At 37.1% G+C, this 23671-nt stretch overlaps 1 protein-coding gene across 3 annotated transcripts in view; it reads left to right on the forward strand.

Moving 5' to 3' along the window:
* Positions 1 to 23671, forward strand: part of CEP128 (centrosomal protein 128) — a 488113-nt gene that overhangs the window by 219758 nt on the left and 244684 nt on the right. For all 3 annotated transcript variants that reach the window (XM_033187243.1, XM_033187242.1, XM_033187244.1), the window contains 2 exons: positions 383 to 442; positions 14092 to 14284. In XM_033187243.1, coding sequence (XP_033043134.1) covers positions 383 to 442; positions 14092 to 14284 — 253 coding nt within the window. The remainder of the gene's footprint in view (positions 1 to 382; positions 443 to 14091; positions 14285 to 23671) is intronic.

A 23671-nucleotide genomic window follows, 5' to 3' on the forward strand; every position in this document is an offset into this window, starting at 1 on the left:
CCTATAACCCTCTTTGAAATACATTATACAGAACAAGGCTGAAGAAAGGAAACAAAAATGAAGCAACCTGATTTTAATTGAAGCTTTTTGCCATATGGAACTCCGTAGAATTAGCCTCCACAGATCCTAGCAATGATAGCACTTGATAGTTGATTTTTCCATCAAAACATTTATTGCCAAAACATAAATAAATGAATACATACATAAAGAGGCATGTAAATGAATGCTGGTTTGCAACTGGTTGAATATTTGGGACAAACATTTTTCTTTTCAAATCCTTACATTGGGGGACTAAACTTTTGGATGCTGTGGTGAAGAATTTTGTTTATATATTTATGTCAGAGAAAAATGTATTTCTGATAGACTCTTTTCTCTTTTGTAGGTTTTTTCATCTGGTCCTGATATACATTATGACCCACATCGCTGGTTAGCAGAAAGCAAGGTAATTAATCGTTGAATCCTAAAGTTATTGTAATATTTATGATCTTTAAGCCATCCTATTTGGTTTAGCCATTTATTTTGTCATGTAACTGAACATGTGAAGCTATAATACTTAATTGCAGGGGAAGATATCACTGCAGTCCATTTAGGGAATCTCCCTGTTTCTTATTTTAACATTTAAAAGTTAAATATGTAGGCCTAGAATGAGAGAATAAAGGAAAGTAAAAGTATTGAAATATTAAGAACTAGATTATAGATATATGTGAACATTGACAAAGGAACACAGAAGAAGGAAGAGCTAATTCTGTTGTTTGTGCTGGGAGAAAGGTAGGGTATGATACTACCAGCATGTCATAGTCAGCTTCTGGAAAAAAGCAATATTTAAACTTGGCCTTACAAAAATATGTAGCTCTCAAGTTAGTTAGTTATGGGTAGAACAATGACATGAAAATGAGAATATTTGAGTAACTACAGATAATGCCCTGAGATTGGTGAATAAGACGTGGGTGGGAGGTGATGGAAAGATAAGGTTTACCTTTGAAGGTCAACTATGCGTTAGAGAAGCCTCCTAAAACAAAGCTTTCTTAACAGGAAAATAAAAGCATAGTGATTGAACATTGAACTTTAACAACGAACCTGTGTATTTCTAGCCATTTTTGATAGAAACAAATACAAATTTGTATTTATGCCACCTGAAGTAGGGAATTTAGAATGTTTTGCTGCCTCAGAATGTTTTGGCCAGAAACTTCTGTTGTGCATTAATATTGCATTTCTCATTTTTCTTTTTCTCAACTTCACAATTCTGACAACAGGAGCAATGTACTTAGAATTTTCTTTCAAGTTAAAGTCTTTATCATTTCTGAACAGAAAGCTTTCACTGCTGTAGTTCAGTTAAATTATGAGAGTCAGAGATGACTCTTAATCATAGCTGTTTAATTTGGGAGCTAGTGAGCAGTTTTCTCTTATCATTTAATGGGATTGAACTTCTGATCAGACCAGTTCTAATACTGCATGAGACAACAGTTCCTTCTACAGTGTAAACGGGTTGTGATAAAAAATACCACACTGACCAACTGACTAAGGGGGAATTGAATCTATTTACTAGAAAGATAGCTTAGGTTATTGATGGGCTACAATACTGTAATTCCCATGAACTATGACTGGACAGCTCTATAAGTATTGAAGATAAGATCTAAGTCAGAGGAAAGAAAACCATATGGAAAGTAGAATTGCTCTTCAGATAGTCCATTCTGATGTCTTCCAGTATTAGAAGGACCTCTGAGGGCATTCAGTAATTGTTTTCATAAATCTGCCAAGTGAGCTTTGTTCTGTTAGTATTAATTCTAGAAAACAAGGATTGGGTGGGGTTTGCATCACAGTTGCTTTGTTGGCACTGGTGGCATAATAAAAATATGAAGTCCAATTGAGAGTTGGACTATACTTACAGGTAAAATAGCTAATGAATGGTAGTAATAAGAAATTACAGGAAGGAAGAGGGTTGAGATGGTCTGTGTTAGTCAGGGTTCTCTAGAGGGATGGAACTAATGGAATAGATCTATTTATAAAGAGGAGTTTATTAAGTGTTTACTCACACGATCACAAGGTCCCACAATAGGCCATATGGAGGCTGAGGAGCAAGGAGAGCCAGTCCAAGTTACAAAACTGAAAAACTTGGAGTCTAGTGTTCAAGGGCAGGAAGCATCCAGCACGGGAGAAAAATGTAGGCTGGGAGGCTCGACCATCTCTCTTTTCATGTTTTCTGCCTGCTTATATTTTAGCCATGCTGGTAACTGATTAGATTGTGCCCACTCAGATTAGCATTGACTCAAATGTTAATCTCCTTGGGCCATACCCTCACAGACACACCCAGGCTCAATACTTTGTATCCTTCAGTCTAATCAATTTGGCACCCGGTATTAATCATCACATGGTCATTAAGGAATGCCAGGTAAGCAGTTTCCATAGATTAGGGGCATGTTTTTGTAATAAGTTCTAACAAGGTATGGTAAGGCCATGTTTTCTTCAGCTTAATGGAATTTATTGAGAAACTACTATGGCTCAGATGCTGTTACATGCTGTGGGCATAAAAATATGAACAAGACAGCCAGGCCCAGTGGCTCATGCCTGTAATCCCAGCACTTTGGGAGGCCGAGGTGAGGGGATCACGAGGTCAGGAGATTGAGACCATCCTAGCTAACACGGGGAACCCCTGTCTCTACTAAAAATACAAAAAATTAGCCGGCCATGGTGACATGCGTCTGTGGTCCCAGCTACTCGGGAGGCTGAGGCAGGCGAATTGCTTGAACCCGGGAGGCAGAGGTTGCAGTGAGCCAAGATCATGCCACTGCACTCCAGCATGGGCGACAGAGCAAGACTCCATCTCATAAAAACAAACAAACAAACAAACAAACAAAAACAAGACATTGTCCTAGTCTTTAGGAAAGACAGACATATATGCAGATAATTTCAGTCTTATAAGTAAGAGCTGTAATAGAAGTATGCAGAAGCTGCCACAGAGGCTGATGTCGCAGATGAATATTGAAACCATCTGGGTAAAGAGCAAAGAGCAAACATGCAAAGAACAAAGTTCTAGGAAAGGCACAGAACAGAAGCAATCTGATGAATGCAAAGAAACCTCAAATGATTTGGCAATAGTAAAATATGAACATATGACACAGAGAATGGCAGGGGATGGGGCTCCAGAGGGATTAGGTTCATCCAGTAGAGCATTATTTGCCATTTTGAGGATCCTGGATTCAGATCTACATTGCATGGAGAATCACAAAGGAGTTTTGAACAGGAGAGTAGCATTGCTTATATTTATATTTTGGTAGTGAGGTGAAGGGTAGATTAGAGTTGGTAAGATTTGAGGTAGCGAGACCAGTTAAGAAGCTTAGAGTGAGAGTCTGAATTAAGAAAATTGTTCAGACATTCAGAGGAAAGGACAGACTGGAGTGATTTTGTTGACAGCATACATGTGATGAGAGATGTTATATTCTAGGGTGATAGAGAAAGACATTTCCAGGATTTTCTAGCCAAAGTAGAAGACTCCAGTCAGGGATTAGTATCTGAATAAATGATCATGCAGTCTCCCAGACAGGCAAATTCGTGGCAGTATTGAAAGAGTTTCCACCAGAGAGACTGATAGTCAGAAACTTCTATTTGGACAGAAAGGCCCCAAGAGAAGCAAGGACAAAGACACAGATCACAGTTTTTGTTCACATCATAGCAAGAAGTGAGAAGTACTAAAGATATTCACATGGAGACGGTAGGGACAACGTGTCAAATCTAGCGCAGGCCAGCACTCTCAGGATGGACTCTCCTACTAGAGAGAATCACTGTTGAGTCCACATGTTACATTATTGTTTTGTGACAGAGAATAAAGAAAAGCTGGTATTAGCTGTGCTTCCACATCAGGCAGGATCCTGAGTGCATTGTTGTTCATATAAGAACACATTTAATTCCTGGATCCAGTATTTATTCCCTTAAGAAACAAAAAGGTGAATTCATATACTTTTTTGATGGTGTAAAGCTATACATTTTCTTCTTGGCCTTTGCCTCATTGTATTGAAATTCCCCATTTGCTTCTGTTTCTTTAGTCTGTAAATGTTACTAGGGAAGATTTGTGCTTATCCTTTTCCTTATTACATCTTTAGCACTTATCACAATGCCTGGCTAAATGTTCAATAAATATTTTTTAAAGGAGTAATTATATTGGGCATGCTACATTTTCCCAGTTGAGGCACTTCCTCGACTTAAATATTGTAGAAAAATAAATAACAAGCAGATGAGATTTCAGTGAATATATTAATTCCTAAGTACTGGTGTTATTTGATCATAGCTATAAACTCGGAGATTAGATGGGTAAGAAATACACTTCCAAATTTAGGGAGAAGATTTTTTTATATTGTGTTGTTTGATATCATGCCAAAGAGTTACACTTTTTATAGTATAGTGTATTCTGGGCATTGATAAGCATTTGCTTTTCCACACTGTTTTAACTGATGTAGCTTTAGAGATCATGTAGTTTGACTGCCTCGTTTTGTAGATTGAAGAAACTGAGGCCCAAGATGTTTTCAGTTTTACCTAAGCACATAAAGCTAATTAGTTACTGAGAAGAGCTTAGACCTCCGGCCTCAGAACTCTGTTCCATCATTTCTCTCCCTTGGTTGTGTAATCCACACTTGAATATAAACCTTACATCTACAAATATTGTCTTTTTATTGATGTGGATTTTTTAAAGCATTATGTGAGAAGTATTAGGCCCAGTGTACTTAATTCTTGTTGATAGATGTGGATAAATATCTAAAATTTTATCCTTCTGATATAGAATGGAAAATGTTACACTCAGTATCTTGACTGATTTGTTGCAAATACTCTTTAGATTATTTACGTGGAATATATTCAGTTAATTGAGCAAAAGTATATGTACTGCCGTGGAGATTATTTTGCTTTTTTCTTGATTATATTTATAACTTAGTTAAAAGGTGAAGAAAGTATTACTGAAAAAAATCACATATTTTTAGGTTGACTTGTATTTGACTCTTGCATTTCTAATTTAATTCTTGTTTAGGTGGCTGACCATGTTCTAAAAAATTGCCATCCTCTTTATCTCTGGTTCTTATACAAACGTTTTCTTTCAAAATTGTTTCTAGAGGTTTGGGAAAAGAAGCATAGTAATTAAAGGAGCAAAATTCTGGTTCCTAATATTATTGTTACCTTTATAAGCTATAATCTTTTTATTTAAATTTTCTGTGGTCCTTGATTTTTAGCTTTGAGTCATTTCTTAGTGGCTTTAGTATATTATTACCCTAGGACTCAGTAGAAGAGTCTCACAGATTAAAAAGATCATCTTGGTAGTTTTACAAGATACTTAGGAATATTCTCACGTAATCAGAAGCTATCAACTAAACTACGAAGGATAAAAAAAGTACCATTACCTGGGTGTGGTGGCTCACACCTGTAGTCCCAGCACTTTGCGAAGCCGAGCTGGGCAGATGATCTGAGGTTGGGAGTTCGAGACCAGCCTGACCAACATGGTGAAACCACCATCTCTACTAAAAATACAACAATTAGCTAGATGTGGTAGCTGGAGCCAGTAGTCCCAGCTACTTGGGATGCTGAGGCAGGAGAATCGCTTGAACCCAGGAGGCAAAGGTTATAGTGAACCTAGATTGTGCCATTGCATTCCAGCCTAGGCGGCAGAGTGAGACTCCATCTCAAAAAAAAAAAAAAAAAAAAAGACATATTTACAAATTCATTCTGTATCTTGGTTTATTTAGCAATACTTGTTGACGTAGTTAAATAAATGATTCCATTATGTAATCTGTAAAATACTCCGGTGAGTGGTTAATAGAATGGTTTTTGCTCTGTGATTAATAGCCTTGTCAGCTAATTATTATTGAGAATTGTTAAAGTTATTTCTATATAGTATTCCAAGCTGCTTCCTCAAGATACTTAATGAAGATGTTGGGTATTTATCCAACAAACACAAATTCTCATAATTGATTATTGATTGATTAAATTTCCATAGGTTGATATTTTATTTTGTAGGATTAATAATATATTCTGCATACAGATTCAATTCATAAAAAACATCTAACTATAGTTTATTTTTAATTTTGTTTGACAATGGAATAAAGGCCTCATAAGAATAGACTGAAGCTGTAGATCATATTATATTAATCTGTTCAAGCTGCCATAACGAAATACCACACAATGAATGACTTAAACAGTAATTTATTTTCTCACAGTTCTGGAGGCTGTAAGTTCAAGATCAAGGTGCCAGGTTTGGTTTCTGGCGAGACCTCTCTTCCTGGCTCATAGATGGCCACCTTCTCTTTGTGTGCTTATGTGACCTTTCTTCGGTGAGGCTGGAAGAGAGAGTTCTGCTATCTCTTCTTCTTGTAAGGACAGGATTCCTATCAGATAGAGTCCACTCTTATGACCTCATTTAACCTTAATTATCTCCCTAAAGGCCCCTTCTCCAAATACAGTCACACTTGGGATGAGAACTTCAACATATGAAGTCGGAGGAGACAGAATTCAATCCATAACACATGTCAAACCTGACTAATACCTTGTTAGGGATTTTTGTTGTTGTTGTTATTGTTTTGTTTTTTTCCCAGAACCATTAGTATTATTGTTAGGACAAAACAGATTTATTGTTTCTCCATTACCATCTCTTAGTAGTAGCAGTAACCATAGGTAGTAATTACACAAAGGTGAAAGACTAGGATGGAATAGGTGGAAAAGCATTGGAGAAAAGGAAACGTGAAGTGATTTTTTAAATTTGTGATTAAATCACTGGGTTAGAAGAGATTACTGGAGGATTGTGCTGGGACCCATTTTGTTTGGACCACATGGGTTATTAAAAATTGAATTGGTAGCAAACATTCGAAAAAGCAGACAATTGCATAAATACAATATGGAAGTTTTCTGTGGGAAACATCAGAAGATCTGATTAAAAAGTAGAGTTTCATTCGTATATGGCAGAAAACAGCTGGAAATGAGAACAACCATGGACCTGACCACATTAGCAGGGGCAACTACACTATGGTTTGACATAGTCCCTCCATTCTTTATTCATTTCCAACATGGGGGAAAAGTGTTGCATTTTATCATTATGCTTGCTCTGTTAATTTTCTTAAAGTAGATTTAAGAGAAACAGATACATTTCTGTATTTTCTATCCACTTCTTTTATTGATGTTTTCTATCTTGCGCTTGTAACTACTCACATTTGCCATCTGTGGTGCATACCAACCAGATTAAATCCTACTCTATTGTCTAATAGTGACTTGTTCCTAGAACAGGTGGTCTTTCTGTTGATAGGAGGTTGAAAAACTGTCTTCTTTTTCACTCCTGTGGAGTCTGTGGTCAACTGTAAATGTCGTATCTTTTATCAGTCCGTGTTCATGTTGCCATTTTTTAAAATGTATTCCTTCAGGTTTATCTATTTTAAATTTTATCCTGTGTTTATATAGTTCTTTTGTTTGCCAAAGTTGTTTAATTTGTTATCTGCTAAAAGTTGATATTTTGATATAGGCATTGCAATGTATGGTGATCACATCATTATAAAAGGGGTATCTATCACCTTAAGCACTTGTTTCTTATGTGTTTCAAATATTCCAATTCTATTCTTTTAATTATTTAAAAATGCATGATAAATTATTGTTCATTGTAATCACCCTGTTGTGCTATCAAATACTAGATATTACTCGTTCTATATATACCCATTTAACCATATGCACTGCCTCCCTCTCCCACTACCGTTCCTGGTCTCTGGTAGCCATCGTTCTACTTTCTATCTCAGTGAGTTCAATTGTTTTAAACTTTAGTTTCCAGAAATGAGTGAGACATGTGAAGTTTGTCTTTCTTTGCCTGGCTTATCTCACTTCACATAGTGTCTCAGGTTCCATAAATGTTGTTGCAAATGACAGGATGTCACTCTTTTGTATGGCTGAATAGTAGTCCATTGTGTATATGCACCACATTTCCACATTTTCTTTATCCATTTGTCTGCTGATGGACAGTTAGGTTGCATCCAAATCTTGGCTGTTGTGATTAGTGCCACAACAAATGTGGGAGTGCAGACATTGCTATCCTGTTTTCCTTTCTTTGGGGTATATACTTAGCAATGGGATTGCTGGATTGTATGGTAGCTCTAGTTTTAGTTTTTTGAGGAACCTCCATACTGTTCTCTGAAGTGCTTGGGTTACCAGGTAGAGTCTTTTTTTCTCTTCCTTACTTTCCCTCAAAACAAACGCAGTGTTTCTCTCAGTGCTGAACTGGCTGGAGCTGGAGGAGGTTTGAAACAAGCGCCTCTGCGTCCACAACCGCTGGGACTATGCTGGGACAGATCTGAAGCCAGCGTAGTACTGAGTCTGTCCCAAGGCTTATGGTGACTATTGTCTGACTACTTCTGATGTTTATTCAAGATCCAAGAGCTCTCTAGACAGCAGATGGTGAAGCCATCCAGGCTTGTGTGTTTCTCTTCTGGGTGACACATTTCTTTCTGGCCTAGGCAGAGTTTAGAAATGCTCCCTGGGAGATAGGGCCTGGAGTCAGGAACTTTAGGAGTCTACTTTGTGCTTTATTTTACTGTGGCTTGAGTTGGTACCCATGTTGCAAGACAAAATTTCTTTTACTTTTCCCTCTCCTTTCATCAAGGAGAAGGTGTATCTCTTTGTGCCCACCTCAGCTGAGAGTACACAGGGTTACACCTAAAGCCTGTCTCACAGTTTTGTAAATTAGAAACATGGGTATTATGGGTTATATGTCTTGACCATTACTGATTTCTCTCTCTACTTTAACCATAACATGTGAGGAACTACCACATCTCAAAAATGTACACTTTGGTTCTTCCCTTTGTATTTTCACTTGCTTGGACTATTATAACAAACTCTTGACTTCCAGCCTTCAGCATGTGTTTCATACTCTGCATAGAAAACACTTTCTAAAGAATAGCCCAATTTGCTGCCTTGATTGTCATAGGAGGATGTTGGTATACTGTCCCATATTTTTCCTGTATTCTCCATTAGTGCTTCAGCAGAAAATTATAATAGAAAGTACTTATTTTATCTGGCAAAGAGTTGACCCTGTTTCCTGGTTTTCTGTCTTATAGAAGCTTTTTATTGTTCTGTATTCGCATGGATGTTTCAAAGGGAGTATTGAGAAGTGAAGTAGGCTTTGTTAAATTTCTGCAGTCATAATTGGAAGTGCACAGCCCAATTTAATTTTCAGACTTCCTACATTTAGCCAGTGACATCCACACAAGACAGAGGCCTATAGATTCCATAGCATGTACTAAAGCCAGGTCTCATTTATCCATAGATGTATAATTTTAGCTTTGTTTTTCTGTCTTGACTTACTCTCCACCCTTCTTTTTTTTGTGTGTGTAAATAACAGCTTAATTGAGATATAATTCATATATCATACAATTCATCCATTTAGAATGCACCATTTAATGCTTTTTAGTGTATTTACAGAATTGTGCAGTCATCACCACATTTAATTTGAGAACACTTTCATCACCTCAAGTAGAAAATCAGGACACCTTAGCCATCACCTGTAAATCCAACCACCAGTTCTAGTCTGCCACTAATCTTTTTGTCTCTGTAGATTTGTCTATTCAGGACATTTTAAATAAATATAATTTTTTTTTTTTTTTTTTTAGGTGGAATCTTTCTCTGTTGCCTAGGCTGGAGTGCAGTGGCGCAATTTTGGCTCACTGCAACCTCTGCCTCCTGGGTTCAAGCAATTCTCCTGCCTCAGCCTCCTGAGTAGGTGGAATTATAGGCATATGCCACCACGCCTGGCTAATTTTTGTGTTTTTAGTAGAGATGGGGTTTCACTATGTTGGTCAGGCTGGTCTTGAACTCCTGACCTCATAATCTGCCCACCTTGGCCTCCCAAAGTGCTGGGATTACAGGCGTGAGCCATTGCCCCAGCCACAGATACAATCATATAATATGTGGTCTTTTGTGATTGACTTATTTCATTTAGCAGAATGTTTTCGAGTTTCATCCATATTATGATATATCTATTTTAGCAAGTATCATGACCTCAGTTTTTCATTGCCAAATAATATTTCATTGTTTGGATCTATTCCATTTTTTAAATCTGTCTATCATTTGATGGAAATTTGGATAGTTGCAATGTTTTGGCTATTAATATAATGCTGCTATGAGTAATTTCTGTCTGAGTTTTTGCATGGACATTTGTTTTTCATTTCTCATGGATTTTTACCTGGGAGTAGAACTGCTGGGTTGTATGGTGCCTCTATGTTTAACCCATAGAGTAGCTGTCAGATTATTTTCTAAAGAGATTGCACTGCTGTGCATTCCCACCGGCAATATGTCAGAGTTCCAGTTTCTCCACATCTATGCAAACAATTGTTATTATCTGTCTTTTTGATATTAGCTACCCTGCTGGATGTGAAGTAGAGTCCCATTGTGGTTTTGATTTACATTTTCCTGATGGCTAATGATGTTCAGCATCTTTTCATGTGCTTATTGGCTATTTGTATATCTTCGTTGGAGAAATATCTATTTACATTCTTTGTACATTTCATAAATGGCGTCATTTGTCTTTTTATTATTGCCTTCTTTATGAATCCGACACATAATTCCCCTATTAGACATTGAATTGCAAATATTTTCTCCCACTTAGCAGGTTGTCTCTTCTCTGTTGGTGGTGGCCTTTGAAGCGCAGAATTTTAATTTCAAAGAAGTTCAATTTATCAGCTTTTTTCTTTGATGGCTTCTGCTTTTGGTGTTATACCTAGGAAATTATTGCCAAACCAAGGTCACAACAATTTATGCCTGTGTTTTCTTTTAATAATCTTATAGTTTCAGCTCTTAACATTTAGGTCTGTGATCCTTTTGGAGTTAGTTTTTGTATATGGTGTGAAGTAGGGGGTATAAATGAATTCTTTTGTGTTTGTATATTTAGTTGTCCTAGCACCATTTGTTGGTGAGACTATTCTTTTCTCCATTACATTGTTTTGTCTCTTTTGTTGAAAATCAATTGACATTTGTGTATGGGTTTATTTTTAGACTTTCACTTCTGTTCCTTCAGTCTGTATATCCTTATGCCAATACCACACCATCTTGATTACTGTAGCTTTGTAGTAAGCTTTGGAATAGATAAGTATGAATCCTCCAATTATATTCTTCTTTTCCAATATCTTTTTTTTGGCTATTTTGGAAATTTGCCTTGAATTCCCATATGAAACATAGGATCAACTCATCAATTTCTTTAAAGAAGCTAGATGGGATTCTGAAAGGGATCCCGTTAAATCTGTAGATGAGGTAGGATGTATTGCTATCTTAATAATATTCTCTTTCAATCCATGTACATAGGATATCTTCCCACTTAGTCTTCAGTTTTTTAAAAAGCATTTTGTAGTTTTTAGATATAAGTTTTGCAGTTTTATGTTTATCACTAAATACTTCATTTTTGATGCTATTGCAAATATGATTATCTTAATGTTATTTTTGGATTGCTCATTGCAAATATTAATATATAGAAATCTAATTAATTTTTGTATTGATTTTATGTATTGCAATATGCTGGACTCTTTTATTAGTTCTAATAGATTTTTTAATGGAATTACTAGGATTTTCCTACACATAAGCCTGTTACCTGCAAATAGAGATATGTTCATTTCTTCCTTTTCAATCTGGATATTTTAAATTTCTTATTATTTTTTGTATAATTGCCTTTTCATAACCCTCTAATACAATGTTAGATGGAAGTGGTGAGAGCTGTTATCCTTTTCTTGTTTCTGGTCTTAGTGTGAAAGCATTCAGACTTTTACTATTAAGTATGATAATAGTTGGGAGTTTTCCATAGATACTTTAAAAATCATATTAAGGAGGTTCTCTTCTATTTGTAGTTTTTTGAGTGTCTTTTTTATGAAGGAATGTTTATTATATGCTTTTTCTGTATCTTTTGATATAATCATATGACATTTGTCCCTAATTCTATTAATATAGTATATTACATTAATGATTTTCCTCTCTTAAACCTTGCATTCTTGGGATAACTTCCACTTGATCATGGTATTAGTTTGTTCTCACACTGCTATAAAGAACTACCCAAGACTGAGTAATTTATAAAGAAAAGAGGTTTAATTGACTCACGGTTCTATAGGCTGTGCAGCATGCTTGGTTGGGGAGGCCTCAGGAAATTTAGAATCATGGTGGAAGGGTGAAAGAGAAGCAAGCATGTCTTGTCTTCCCATGGCGGCAAGAGAGAGAGGGCAAAGGATGAAGTCTACACACCTTTAAACAATCAGATCTCTTGAGAACTCACTCAGTATCATAAGGACAGCAAGGGGGAAACTGCCCACGTGATCCAATCACCTCCCACTGGGTCCCTCCCCCAACATTGGAAATTATAATTTCACATGAGATTTGGGTGGAGACAGAGCCAAACCATATTAATCGTGATGTTCATTTTATGGGTTGCTGGATTCTGTTTGCTAGTATTTTCTCGAGGATTTCAAAAAAATCTGTATTCATCAGGCATGTTCATAAGTACACCTTTATTTTAAGTGACCTGGGGAAATGGCAATTGGGACCCCAGTATTCTCAGCCTGCTGTGCTTGGGGTAGAGTAACCATCCTATCAGTGGGACATTGGGGGAGCAAGGGATTCTCAACATCTTGCTGCACTCGGCCAGGAATTTAGCCTATGCAAATCAGAGCTGCAAGGCTGAAAAATCCTGGTGATCTGCCCATCTAGTATGCTATCGTGTACCTTGACTGTGAACTGGAGAAAGAGAAAACGCTGTTTTCTTGGTACTGTTTTTCTGGAATGAGGAGTGGAGCTTTTGTCACACTGAGGGTAGAAGGAAGGAGTCAGTTATGCCTCAAGTGCCACTTTAATGAGGTTAACTAGAGTTTCTTGAATAAATGTTTCTTCATTTGCTGTATGGCTACAGGACAATATTTAGAAATGTTAATTTTTTAAAAATTATTTTTAGCACTTACTGGTATTTCACTGGGGATCATTTCTACAGATTTCTATATATCGTCATTCCAGAAGAGGAACTGTTATGATGGCCCCCTTTTGTTTTTGATGAGAGTCTATATTAATAATTATGATACAGGTTTTATCTTCAAAAGCTTGATTTTCCTACGGACAACACATTTCACATATAACTAGGAATTGGAGGGTAGCCTGACTTAGGAAGGTCCTGAGACTTGACTGAAATCCTGCTGTATTGAAGGTGAAAGAAATATTTCTTTTCCTATTCTTGTTTTAAATATCTAAATATTGAAGATAGGTGAGAGCTGGATGTGGTCACTCGCCAGTAATTCCAGCACTTTGGGAGGCTGAGACAGGTGGATTTCTTTGAGGCCAGCCTGGGCAACATGGTGAAACCCCAACTCTACAAAAAAAAAACAAAAAACAGCCAGACATGGTGGTGTGCACCCGTGGTCCCAGCTACTGAGGAGGCTGAGCAGGAGGATTGCTTGAGCCCAGGAGGTCAAGACTTCAGTGAGCCAAGATGGTGCCACTGCACTCTATCCCAGGCGACAGAGTAAAAAAAAAAAGGAGAGAAAGAAAAAAAGATAGGTGAGGTTAGAATCTGTGAAGAAGAGTTGCCAGAATTCACTTTCCTTGTGTCTTAGAAGCATAAACATTAACTCTATATCTTCTAGTCAATAAAAAATCTCTCCTCATACCTAATTAGCTAGATCAATGGGGATATGCGTTTTTAGAAGTCATGCTAGGAATTTTCTCTTCTAAAAAATTCTCTGAAGGAATACTTCTTTTATAAAAAGTCTGTAGTTCTATTCTGGCCTGTATTTGTTTTTTAAATTCCAATACTAGGCTGCCCTGTATATCAAATCAGAGGATTACCTATCATATTATTGAAAGTTTAATAGGCCAAACTTTATCTTTCTAAAGGGATTTTCTAAAAATCTACGAATATCATGCCTTAATTTCTGAACCAGCTTTTAATTGATATAGACCATTATGCAAATTAAACATGAGTATTTTAAAATTTTGCAAAAATTTGCTAATCATCTATATTTGTTCAAATTATCATGATGTTACTTATTTTTTTCCTCGTGTTTTGAAATGCTACTCTTTTCTGGGTTTCTTTAACCATTAGATATAAATGTCATTTTTCAGACTAAACTTCAGTGGCTCTGTGAGGAACTGAAAGAGAGAGAAAACAGAGAGAAAAATCTGCGACACCAGCTGATGCTCTGCAGACAACAACTCAGGAATCTGACTGAAAACAAGGAATCTGAGCTGCAGTGTCTCTTCCAACAGATAGAAAGGCAGGAGCAGCTTCTGGATGAAATACATCGTGAGAAGAGAGGTGTGTTAGTTGTTCTTTCCTTTTTCTTTGTTTATATTTATGGAATCCTAATCCTAGGATTGGAAAAAACCGACCTCTATTGCATCCAGTTTGGACTGTTTCCAAGCCCATCTCCTTTTCTTGTCTTTGTCGTCTTTTTATTTTATTTTATTTTATTTTATTTTTTTATTATACTTTAAGTTCTAGGGTACATGTGCATAACATGCAGGTTTGTTACATATGTATACTTATGCCACGTTGGTGTGCTGCACCCAATACCACCCTGAACGCGCCCGATCTCATCTGGTCTTTGTTGTCTTATCTTTCTTCACTTCTGGGATTAGAAGAGAAAACTCTTCAGCCACAGCATTCCTCCTGTGTATATGACACCTGCATTAACTGGCTGTGTGCAGGAATTAATTGATAAGACATACTGCTTCTGTCTTAGTAAAACGCTGAAGTTTAAATTTACTTCAGCAAAATACTCCTTAGTTCATTCAATACATATTTTATGCCCATTTTCAAGTATGTACTATTTTAGGTACAGAGGATATATCAGTGAATAAAGCGGAAAAAAAAAAAAAAAATGAAAACAAAACAAACCCCCAGCCTTATTTAGCTTATGTTTTATTGGGTGGAGCCATAAATATTACAAATAGGTACATTATATAATATATTAGAAGGTTGTAATCACAGTGGTGGAAACAGTAGAGTAAGGGAAGGAAAGTTTGGCTTCACATATTTTGGAACTCTCTTATTAAATTATTAGCATTGATTATGGCAATGTGTCTAGTTAGAGGCCTATTGATATGTTCTCCATAAAAGGAAAAGAGGGACTGAAGAAGGACCTTGGTTGTGGAATTGGAAAACAGGCAGCAAATGCAAAAGACGTTGTGGAGGACCAGCCCAGGGTGAGGAAGAGAGAGGACTCACAGGAGATTCGAAGGTCTCAATGGTTTCGCCATTGTGAGTAAGAGGAAAGTCAGGAAGTAGTTGATTTGGTGGGAGAAAAAGAGGGCATGCATTTTTACCTAATTCTTAAAATCAAAACTGTAAGAAAAAAAAGTATTATGAAGGCCCAAACTTTTGTCATAAGAGATATGTTAATCTTTTGCCTGGTACGTGAAAAATATTATAATAGTACTACCTGGTGGATTTGGACGTAATGAACACTTTAGTCTGCTATCAGGCAAATACTGTTAAAGTTGAGGACTTATAAACAAGTTAATTGCTAGAAATATAAGCAACATGCTCTTGGTAAAAAGAGTTTTGATTACTTCTGCTGAGGTCCCTGTGGGGACATTTTTGTAGGTCATGTCACTTTATTTGGATCTTAAAAACAAAGCAGAATTTCCATAAGGAAAAGAGGAAGAGAGATTTTCTGCAGAATTTATCTGCATGGTGATTTAAACATTTTTTTTACAGTAGTACACATAGAGAAGGTAAAAGGCAGCAGTGATTAAGTTTAGATATTTCTGAGACATCAAAGTGAATTGTTAATACTAATTTATAGGTGATTCTCTTTACCATCTTAGAAACTTATCTATTAACTAGAACAAAGTTACTTATCTATAAGTGAAATATGACAGATAAACTTTCTTTTTTTTTTTTTTTTTTGAGGCGGAGTCTCGCCCTGTCGCCCAGACTGGAGTGCAGTGGCGCAATCTCGGCTCACTGCAAGCTCCGCCTCCCGGGTTCACGCCATTCTCCTGCCTCAGCCTCCCAAGTAGCTGGGACTACAGGCGCCCGCCACCTCGCCCGGCTAGTTTTTTGTATTTTTAGTAGAGACGGGGTTTCACCATGTTAGCCAGGATGGTCTCGATCTCCTGACCTCGTGATCCGCCCGTCTCGGCCTCCCAAAGTGCTGGGATTACATAAACTTTCTATTTGCTAGAATTAATGCCATCTCAGAGTTAATATTTTTAGTTCGATTTAATGTCAGAGTAAGTGACATCTGCCAGGTTAGCTGAGGCCCTGGGACAAGGAGTTTCCACCACTGATTGCTGCTATATACATAGATCTGAGTTGTCATACACTTTTGGGGTATTCTGGGCCTGTAAGTCTGGAAATTTGGAATTTGGAGATTCCGGTAGGAGAGGAAATTTATTAAGGGGTTAATTAACGTCAGGAACCTCTTAGAAGTTTAGTAATTATTCACTGAGAAATTCTTCAGTTATAAGAGGTAACAAAGACAAGAGTAAAGAGCTGTAAACTTCAGGTGGGAGGATTTAGGTATGATATAAGAATATGTTGAAACTATCAGGTTTACTAAAACTTAAAATTTATGTGGAAATTGAAAGGAATTTTTCAAAAGTTTTCGGAAGGAGAGGCATTTCTACAGTATAGTTATATTCTTAGTGTACAAAATGCTAGTGAATATGAACAAATATAGAACGCGATTTTCTTACTTTTTCCTGAAACTGAAATAGTGCCTCTTTTTTAAACAGGTGACGGATCTTGCTTTCCAGGCACTGGGTCGTTGTGGTTTTGGCTGTTATGTGTACATAGCTTTCCTTCTTGGAATAATTAGAAATTGGCATAACCTGAAATTCCTTTACCTTAAAGATGAAATTTGATTTACTTATTATTTCTAGTTTGGGGTAGGTGCTATACTCTTTTGGCTTTGTTTTATTAGGTGGGATCTTCACCAATTCCTCACTGCCCTCATGCTGTAAGTACAATGTATAGAAAATAGTCATTCCCAGCAGCATGTACTGTACCAAATCTTCCTGAAACTGTCCCTTGCTGTCATGTGTCATTTGTTAGAATGCACATCTAAGGGTGAAATAAGCCATTGTCGAAGTTTCTTTGTTAGGGAGTTATCTTTTCTGAGTAGTTATAAAAGGGAAAGTACTACAGGTAAGAGGATGAAGAAGAAAGAAAATAGTCTTCCAGCTCTTCAGAAAATAATGCCTTTGCAGCAGAGAACGAATGCCCAGATTATTTTTGGTTAACACCTGTGTCTTAGCTAAAAAGTAGGCAGTAAAAGAAATATGCATCATTTCTGTCAGTCTATCTGTCTGTCTCTCTCTCTATATATATATCTGTATGCAGATATAGATATGAATCTGTGTGTGTGTGTGTGTGTGTATGTGTATATACATTTCACTAGTTTGAAGTTTCACCCTAGTAATGGCTGTGGGTGTGGCCTGTCCTGGCCCAAAGATACTTTATTTCTTGCCTCAATGAATTTCTGACAGGCACACAATTGAGAAATGTGTTTTCTTATATGTATCACCTAGCATAGAATTTCTATGAAGGCAGTGATTTTTTAATGTTTTGCTGAATGCTGTATCTCAGTGCCTAAAAAGAACCTGGTGCACAGTAGACATGTGAAATATGTATTGCACAACTGAATGAATAAGGGAATTAATGAAAACATTAAAGGAGCACAGTTAATAGGGGAGCCATAATATTAACATTTAGTGAAAAAAAATCACTGTTATGAAAGAAAGCATAGTTTTTCCCCAAAGTTTAGATTTAGAAAGAGATGATATCTTGCCATTGGCCCAAATTTATTTATTTTTCCCTGTTTTGAAATTTATTGGATACTTATTAAACTCTGCTTAACCAAAATAAAAATCAGCAAATATTTGGCAGAGGTTGATTAAGTAATTTAATTAGAGTGGTTTACATATTGTTTATGACACTCTGGAATTAGATAACAGCATTTGTCTTTTCTAATATTTCAGTTATGTATTACATTTTATGGTAGCAATATTTAAATAATTTATATTTTATTCATTTCGTGACAGTATTCTCTAAGAGCTTCCTCATTCATTTAGGGACACAATAACATTGTTAGTATTAATTCTAGCCCCATTGTGTACTATGAGTTTACTCTCTAGTATAACACGTGAAAAAAATTCAAAATACCTAAATATATAGAAAAAAAAGACTATTAAAACTGTGTGTGTGTCGGCCGGGCGCGGTGGCTCAAGCCTGTAATCCCAGCACTTTGGGAGGCCGAGACCGGCGGATCACGAGGTCAGGAGATCGAGACCATCCTGGCTAACATGGTGAAACCCCGTCTCTACTAAAAAATACAAAAAATTAGCCGGGCGAGGTGGCGGGCGCCTGTAGTCCCAGCTACTCGGGAGGCTGAGGCAGGAGAATGGCGTGAACCTGGGAGGCGGAGCTTGCAGTGAGCTGAGATTTGGCCACTGCACTCCAGCCTGGGCGACAGAGCGAGACTCCGTCTCAAAGAAAAAAAAAAAAAAAAAAAAAAAAAAACTGTGTGTGTGTCTAAAACAGTCTCAGTCTTTAAGAGTAGAATGACTCTAACTTTTAGAGTATGATTCTCTATGTACTACTAATCATAGAAAAGCTTGAGCCTGATTATATATGTTCAGTGGAAGGGGCTGTTAATGGGAGAGGTCGAACAGGTGGAAGTTTAACTGGTGTAGCAGGATCCCAGAAGATATGAGTGGATGAGGTCCAAAGTAAAGGTAGAGGCCGGACGCGGTAGCTCACGCCTGTAACCCCAGCACTTTGGGAGGCCAAGGCGGGCGGATCACGAGGTCAGGAGATTGAGACCATGCTGGCTAACATGGTGAAACCCCATTTTTCTACTAAAACATGTTTCTACATGGTGAAACCCCATGTTTCTACTTTAGTCTCTACTAAAAATACAAAAAAAAAAAAAAATTAGCTGGGCGTGGTGATGGGCAGCTGTAGTCCCAGCTACTTGGGAGGCTGAGGCAGAAGAATGGCGTGAACCCAGGAGGCAGAGCTTGCAGTGAGCCGAGATCGTGCCACTGCACTCCAGCCTGGGGGACAGAACGAGACTCCATCACACACACACACACACACACACACACGAAATAAAATAAAAAGTAAAGGTGGAGAAGTGAATCTTGGAAAGAACAAGGGCAAAAGAGTTGCGGATTTCTTATTTTAAGATCCTTTTAGTGTTTTGAATATGCTAGTATATTTGGCAGATTCACTTATCACAATAATTTTTGTAGTGGTTTTCTTATTTTGACGGTTAGCTTCTCAGCATCTGTAATTGGGTCTAATTGGTCTTTGCCTTATGTAAGCTCAAAGAAAGGATGAACATATACATAGCCTAGAAGTAGGCAGTAGAGGATATATTATCTCCCTATCCCTTGTATATGCTCAAAGAAAGGATGAGTATTTGGAGAAAAGGAGAGAAGGGATGAGAAGCAGCCACTGGATTTGCAATGTAAAACTTTGGCATGACCTGTGTTGGTAATGTCTTAGGAGTGGTTTAAGCCAGATTGCCAAATCTGTATTTTTGGCAACCTGCTTCCGAAGCATAAAACTTGTCATATGATGGATATCCAAAGCATTAGAGCCACCTTAGTGATGAATCTGGCACACTATACACTGATTATTCTGGCCGTATACATGGCTGTCAGCATGAGTTATTTTACTACAGAAAGAGATGCAGTAGACTCCCCTTATGTGTGGGGACTTAGGCACCCTAGTGTATGCCTGAAACTGCAGATAGTACCAATCCCTATATAATCCCTATATGCACTGCTTTTTCCTATACATACATACCTGTGATAAAACTTAATTTATAAATTAGAAACAATAAAACATTAATAGTAATTAATAATAAAATAGAATAATTATAACAGTATAGTATAATAAAAGTTATGTGAATGTGATCTCTCTCTGTCGCTAGATGTCTTATTGTACCGTACTTTCCTCTTTTCGGGCTGCAGTTGACAGGCAGTGATTGAAACCAAATTGAAACTGTGGATAAGAGAGGAGACTACTGTATGACTTAGACCTTTTCTATCTAAAAATCTAATTTTAATGTAATTTGATAGATTTTAGATTTTTCAATGGTGTTATCAACCTTTTAATGGTTTGTTCTTTTGGTTTCATCATTCTCAGTGTTATGAGAAACTTTTAAGCTGATTTTTCAGCTTTTAAGCTGCTTTTCCCTGCTCATCCTCTGAATTTCTATGCTACGTCTACAGCTGGTGGCCAATTGCTGTTAACAGAGGATAATTTCTTATAGTTTATTTGTGGTACAGAAATGATGGAGGGACTGTCAAACTGTAGACATCTTTTCTAACACGTAGTTTAGACTTAGGATTGTATACTTTATGTTGTGCTTATACATTATTCATATATTGGTTTATTTTTCTAGTCACCCAGTCACTCTGTTGTCTATTACTTACTCTGCAAATCATTTCGCACAGTTTTTCAGGTTTGTCTTATTGAAGAAATAATTTACAATCATGATATTCATAGATGTGTCCTTTAGTCCAAAAATAGGGAGAAGCCATTTTTTCTATATGTTGGAGTGTAATATTGAAACATGCTGAAGTAACTTAGGCAATGATTTCTAAATGTAATATCATTTATTTATTTGTGCTCTGGTTAATTTTTAAAAATTGGATTTAGCATGTGATTGATTGCTTGAAATGGGGTCTTGGTCTGTCACCCAGGCTGCAGTGCAGTGGCACCATCTTGGCTTGCTGTGGCCTTGACCTCTTGAGCTCAATCTGTCCTACCATCTCAGACTTCTGAGTAGCTGGGATGACAGGTGGATGCTACTATGCTTGGCTAATGTTTTTATTTTTTAATTTTTTATAGAGATGAGGTCTTGCTATGTTACCCAGGTAGTCTCAAACTCCTGGCCTTACATAATCCTAGACCTTGTTTTCCCAAGTTATTGGGATTACAGGCATGAATCAGTGCACCTGGCCTTAGCATCTTATTTTTACATTGTGACCAGCTTGTTCAAAAGTTCAGTGGTGTAGATCATTAGAGATAATTAAAATAACAATTATTTTCATTGATAAATTGAAAACATTATTGAAATTTATCAGTTATTTAACATGAAGTTACCCTTTCTTTTATTTTCTTGTTTCTTTATAATTTTATTTTTTTCAGACAGAGTCTTGCTCTGTTGCCCAGGCTGGAGTGTGGTGGCGCGATCTTGGCTGACTGTAATCTCCGCCGCCTGGGTTCAAGCAATTCTCCTGCCTCAGCCTCCCAAGTAGCTGGGACTACAGGCGTGTGCCACCACGCCTGACTAATTTTTGTATTATTAGTAGAGAAGGAGTTTCACCATATTGGCCAGGCTGGTTTCGAACGCCTGACCTTGCAATCCGCCCGCCTCGGCCTCCCAAAGCGCTGGAATTACAGGCGTGAGCCACTGCACCCAGGCTATAATTGTTTTTAACAACCAATTGAGAAAGAATAGTTTTTAAAAAATTATGCCTACTATTACAGTCAAATGATAATTTTTTAAGAAATATGTTTTATTCTTATTTTCTTTTGCTTATAGATATTTCATTACAGTAATTTTGTTTCTCATATGTTTTCTGTTATGAATTGAAATCCAGCCTAGGTCAACAGGGATTGAAATTAAACTACATTAACTAAATATTCCTAGGACCAGAATTAAATTAATGATATGCCTAGGGATGCTGATACACAGATCTGTGCAGATGTCAACTGTGATTGAATGCGAAATCAACATTCATGTCTTTAGTCAGTAAATGGGCAATGGAAAGTTATGATTCATTATTCTTTAGTTAACTGTAAATATCTCTGAGCCCCCCCTCTTTCACCTCTTGTGTAATGGGCCTAAAATTTATAACACTTCTATTGAATGAACTTAATTTTAGAGATAAAGATTTTCAATATTTCCCGTAATATATTCAGTTGGCGGCCGGGCGCGGTGGCTCAAGCCTGTAATCCTAGCACTTTGGGAGGCCGAGACGGGCGGATCACGAGGTCAGGAGATCGAGACCATCCTGACTAACACGGTGAAACCCCGTCTCTACTAAAACTACAAAAACTAGCCGGGCGAGGTGGCGGCGCCTGTAGTCCCAGCTACTCGGGAGGCTGAGGCAGGAGAATGGCGTGAACCCGGAGGCGGAGCTTGCAGTGAGCTGAGATCCGGCCACAGCACTCCAGCCTGGGTGACAGCGCGAGACTCCGTCTCAAAAAAAAAAAAAAAAAAAAAAAAAAAAAAAAAATATATATATTCAGTTGGCAACAGACCAGTATTGATTGAGTGGGAAGTTTAAATATTTAAAGTTTATATTTTTCCTCTTCCAAAATATTGAGGAGAAAGACTGTGTGTGTGTGTGTGTGTGTGTGTGTGTGTGTGTGTATGTATTTTGAAATATATTCTGGAAAATTCAGAAATGTTAAATATATTATGTGAATTCTTCGATTTTCTTGTTTCTTCATCTTACAGATTATTTGTATAGCAAAGCTGTTCTTCCGTAAACTTGAATCATGAGCACACTTAGGGAGATGAGAAAGGTAAAGCTCCTTGTGCTAGAATAGATTTGATTTGAGCTTTTAGGTTACTAAGTAGCTTTCATTAAATTCAAAGCATATCTTTGCTGTGTTTGTTTTTTTTAAGCCTTATATTAGAGCTACCTTAAAACAAATGCAGATGGAAACTGTACATTTTGACTATTTATTGTTACAAATATGGATTTCTGAGAGGGCGTTTCTGCTTTGGTGGTGTGTTGTAATGAGTACTATCTGTCTTTTCTATAATGTTACATACAAAATGATAGTAATACCTGCCTATTCCCTCCCTCCTGTGCCAAAAGAAGTCCACAACCTAAAAGGGTTGGATACATGGTTGAATCTGTGAGTATGTTACCTTACGTGGCAAAAGGGATTTTATAGCTGGAAAAAAATTAAGTTTCTAGAGACAAGATTATCCTGTATTATCTGGGGCACAATATAATCACATGGTCCTTAAAAGTGAAAGAGGGAAGCAGAGAAGGATTCAATATGAGAAAGACTCAACTGCAGATTGCTTATTGAAGATGGAAGAGGGGGACCATGAACCAAGGGATATGAGCAGCCTCTAGATCCTGGAAAAGACAAGGAAATGCATTCTTCCCCAGAGCCTCCAGAAAGGAAGGTAGCCTTGCTAACAGTTGATTTAGCCCAGTAAGAACTGTATTGAACATTTAACATACAGAACTGTAACATAATAAGTTTGCATCATTTTGAGGCACAAGTTTGTGGGAATTTGTTACAGCATCTATGGAAAACTAATATACCAATAAAATAGTGAAATTAGAGATCTGTAATAGGTTCTCTGCTACTTGATTCCCTGTGTATCAAGAGATTTTCCAACCTGCTTGACCCTCTTTGGAAATATGCATCCATTTTTGGACATTTGTCAGAAAATTAGGAATATTCATAAATTACTTTCACTCTATTAACTTTGACATATACTGAGATAGTTCTTGAAATGTGTGAAATATGGTATTTTCAAAATGAGTATGATTTCCTTATGCCTTTGGTATACATATTTGATATTCTTTCTTCAAATATGCTATGAAAATTCAAAGAAGTTACATGGGTTATGAGTGAACCTGAAATGCAGACAGTCCATATTGGCTTAGGCTGTTGTAAGGCCCTCGATCTTATGTAGTCATATTT

Source organism: Trachypithecus francoisi, unplaced genomic scaffold (genome assembly GCF_009764315.1).
Source record: "Trachypithecus francoisi isolate TF-2019V2 unplaced genomic scaffold, Tfra_2.0 Lachesis_group3, whole genome shotgun sequence".
In the NCBI taxonomy this organism is placed as follows: Eukaryota; Metazoa; Chordata; class Mammalia; order Primates; family Cercopithecidae; genus Trachypithecus; species Trachypithecus francoisi.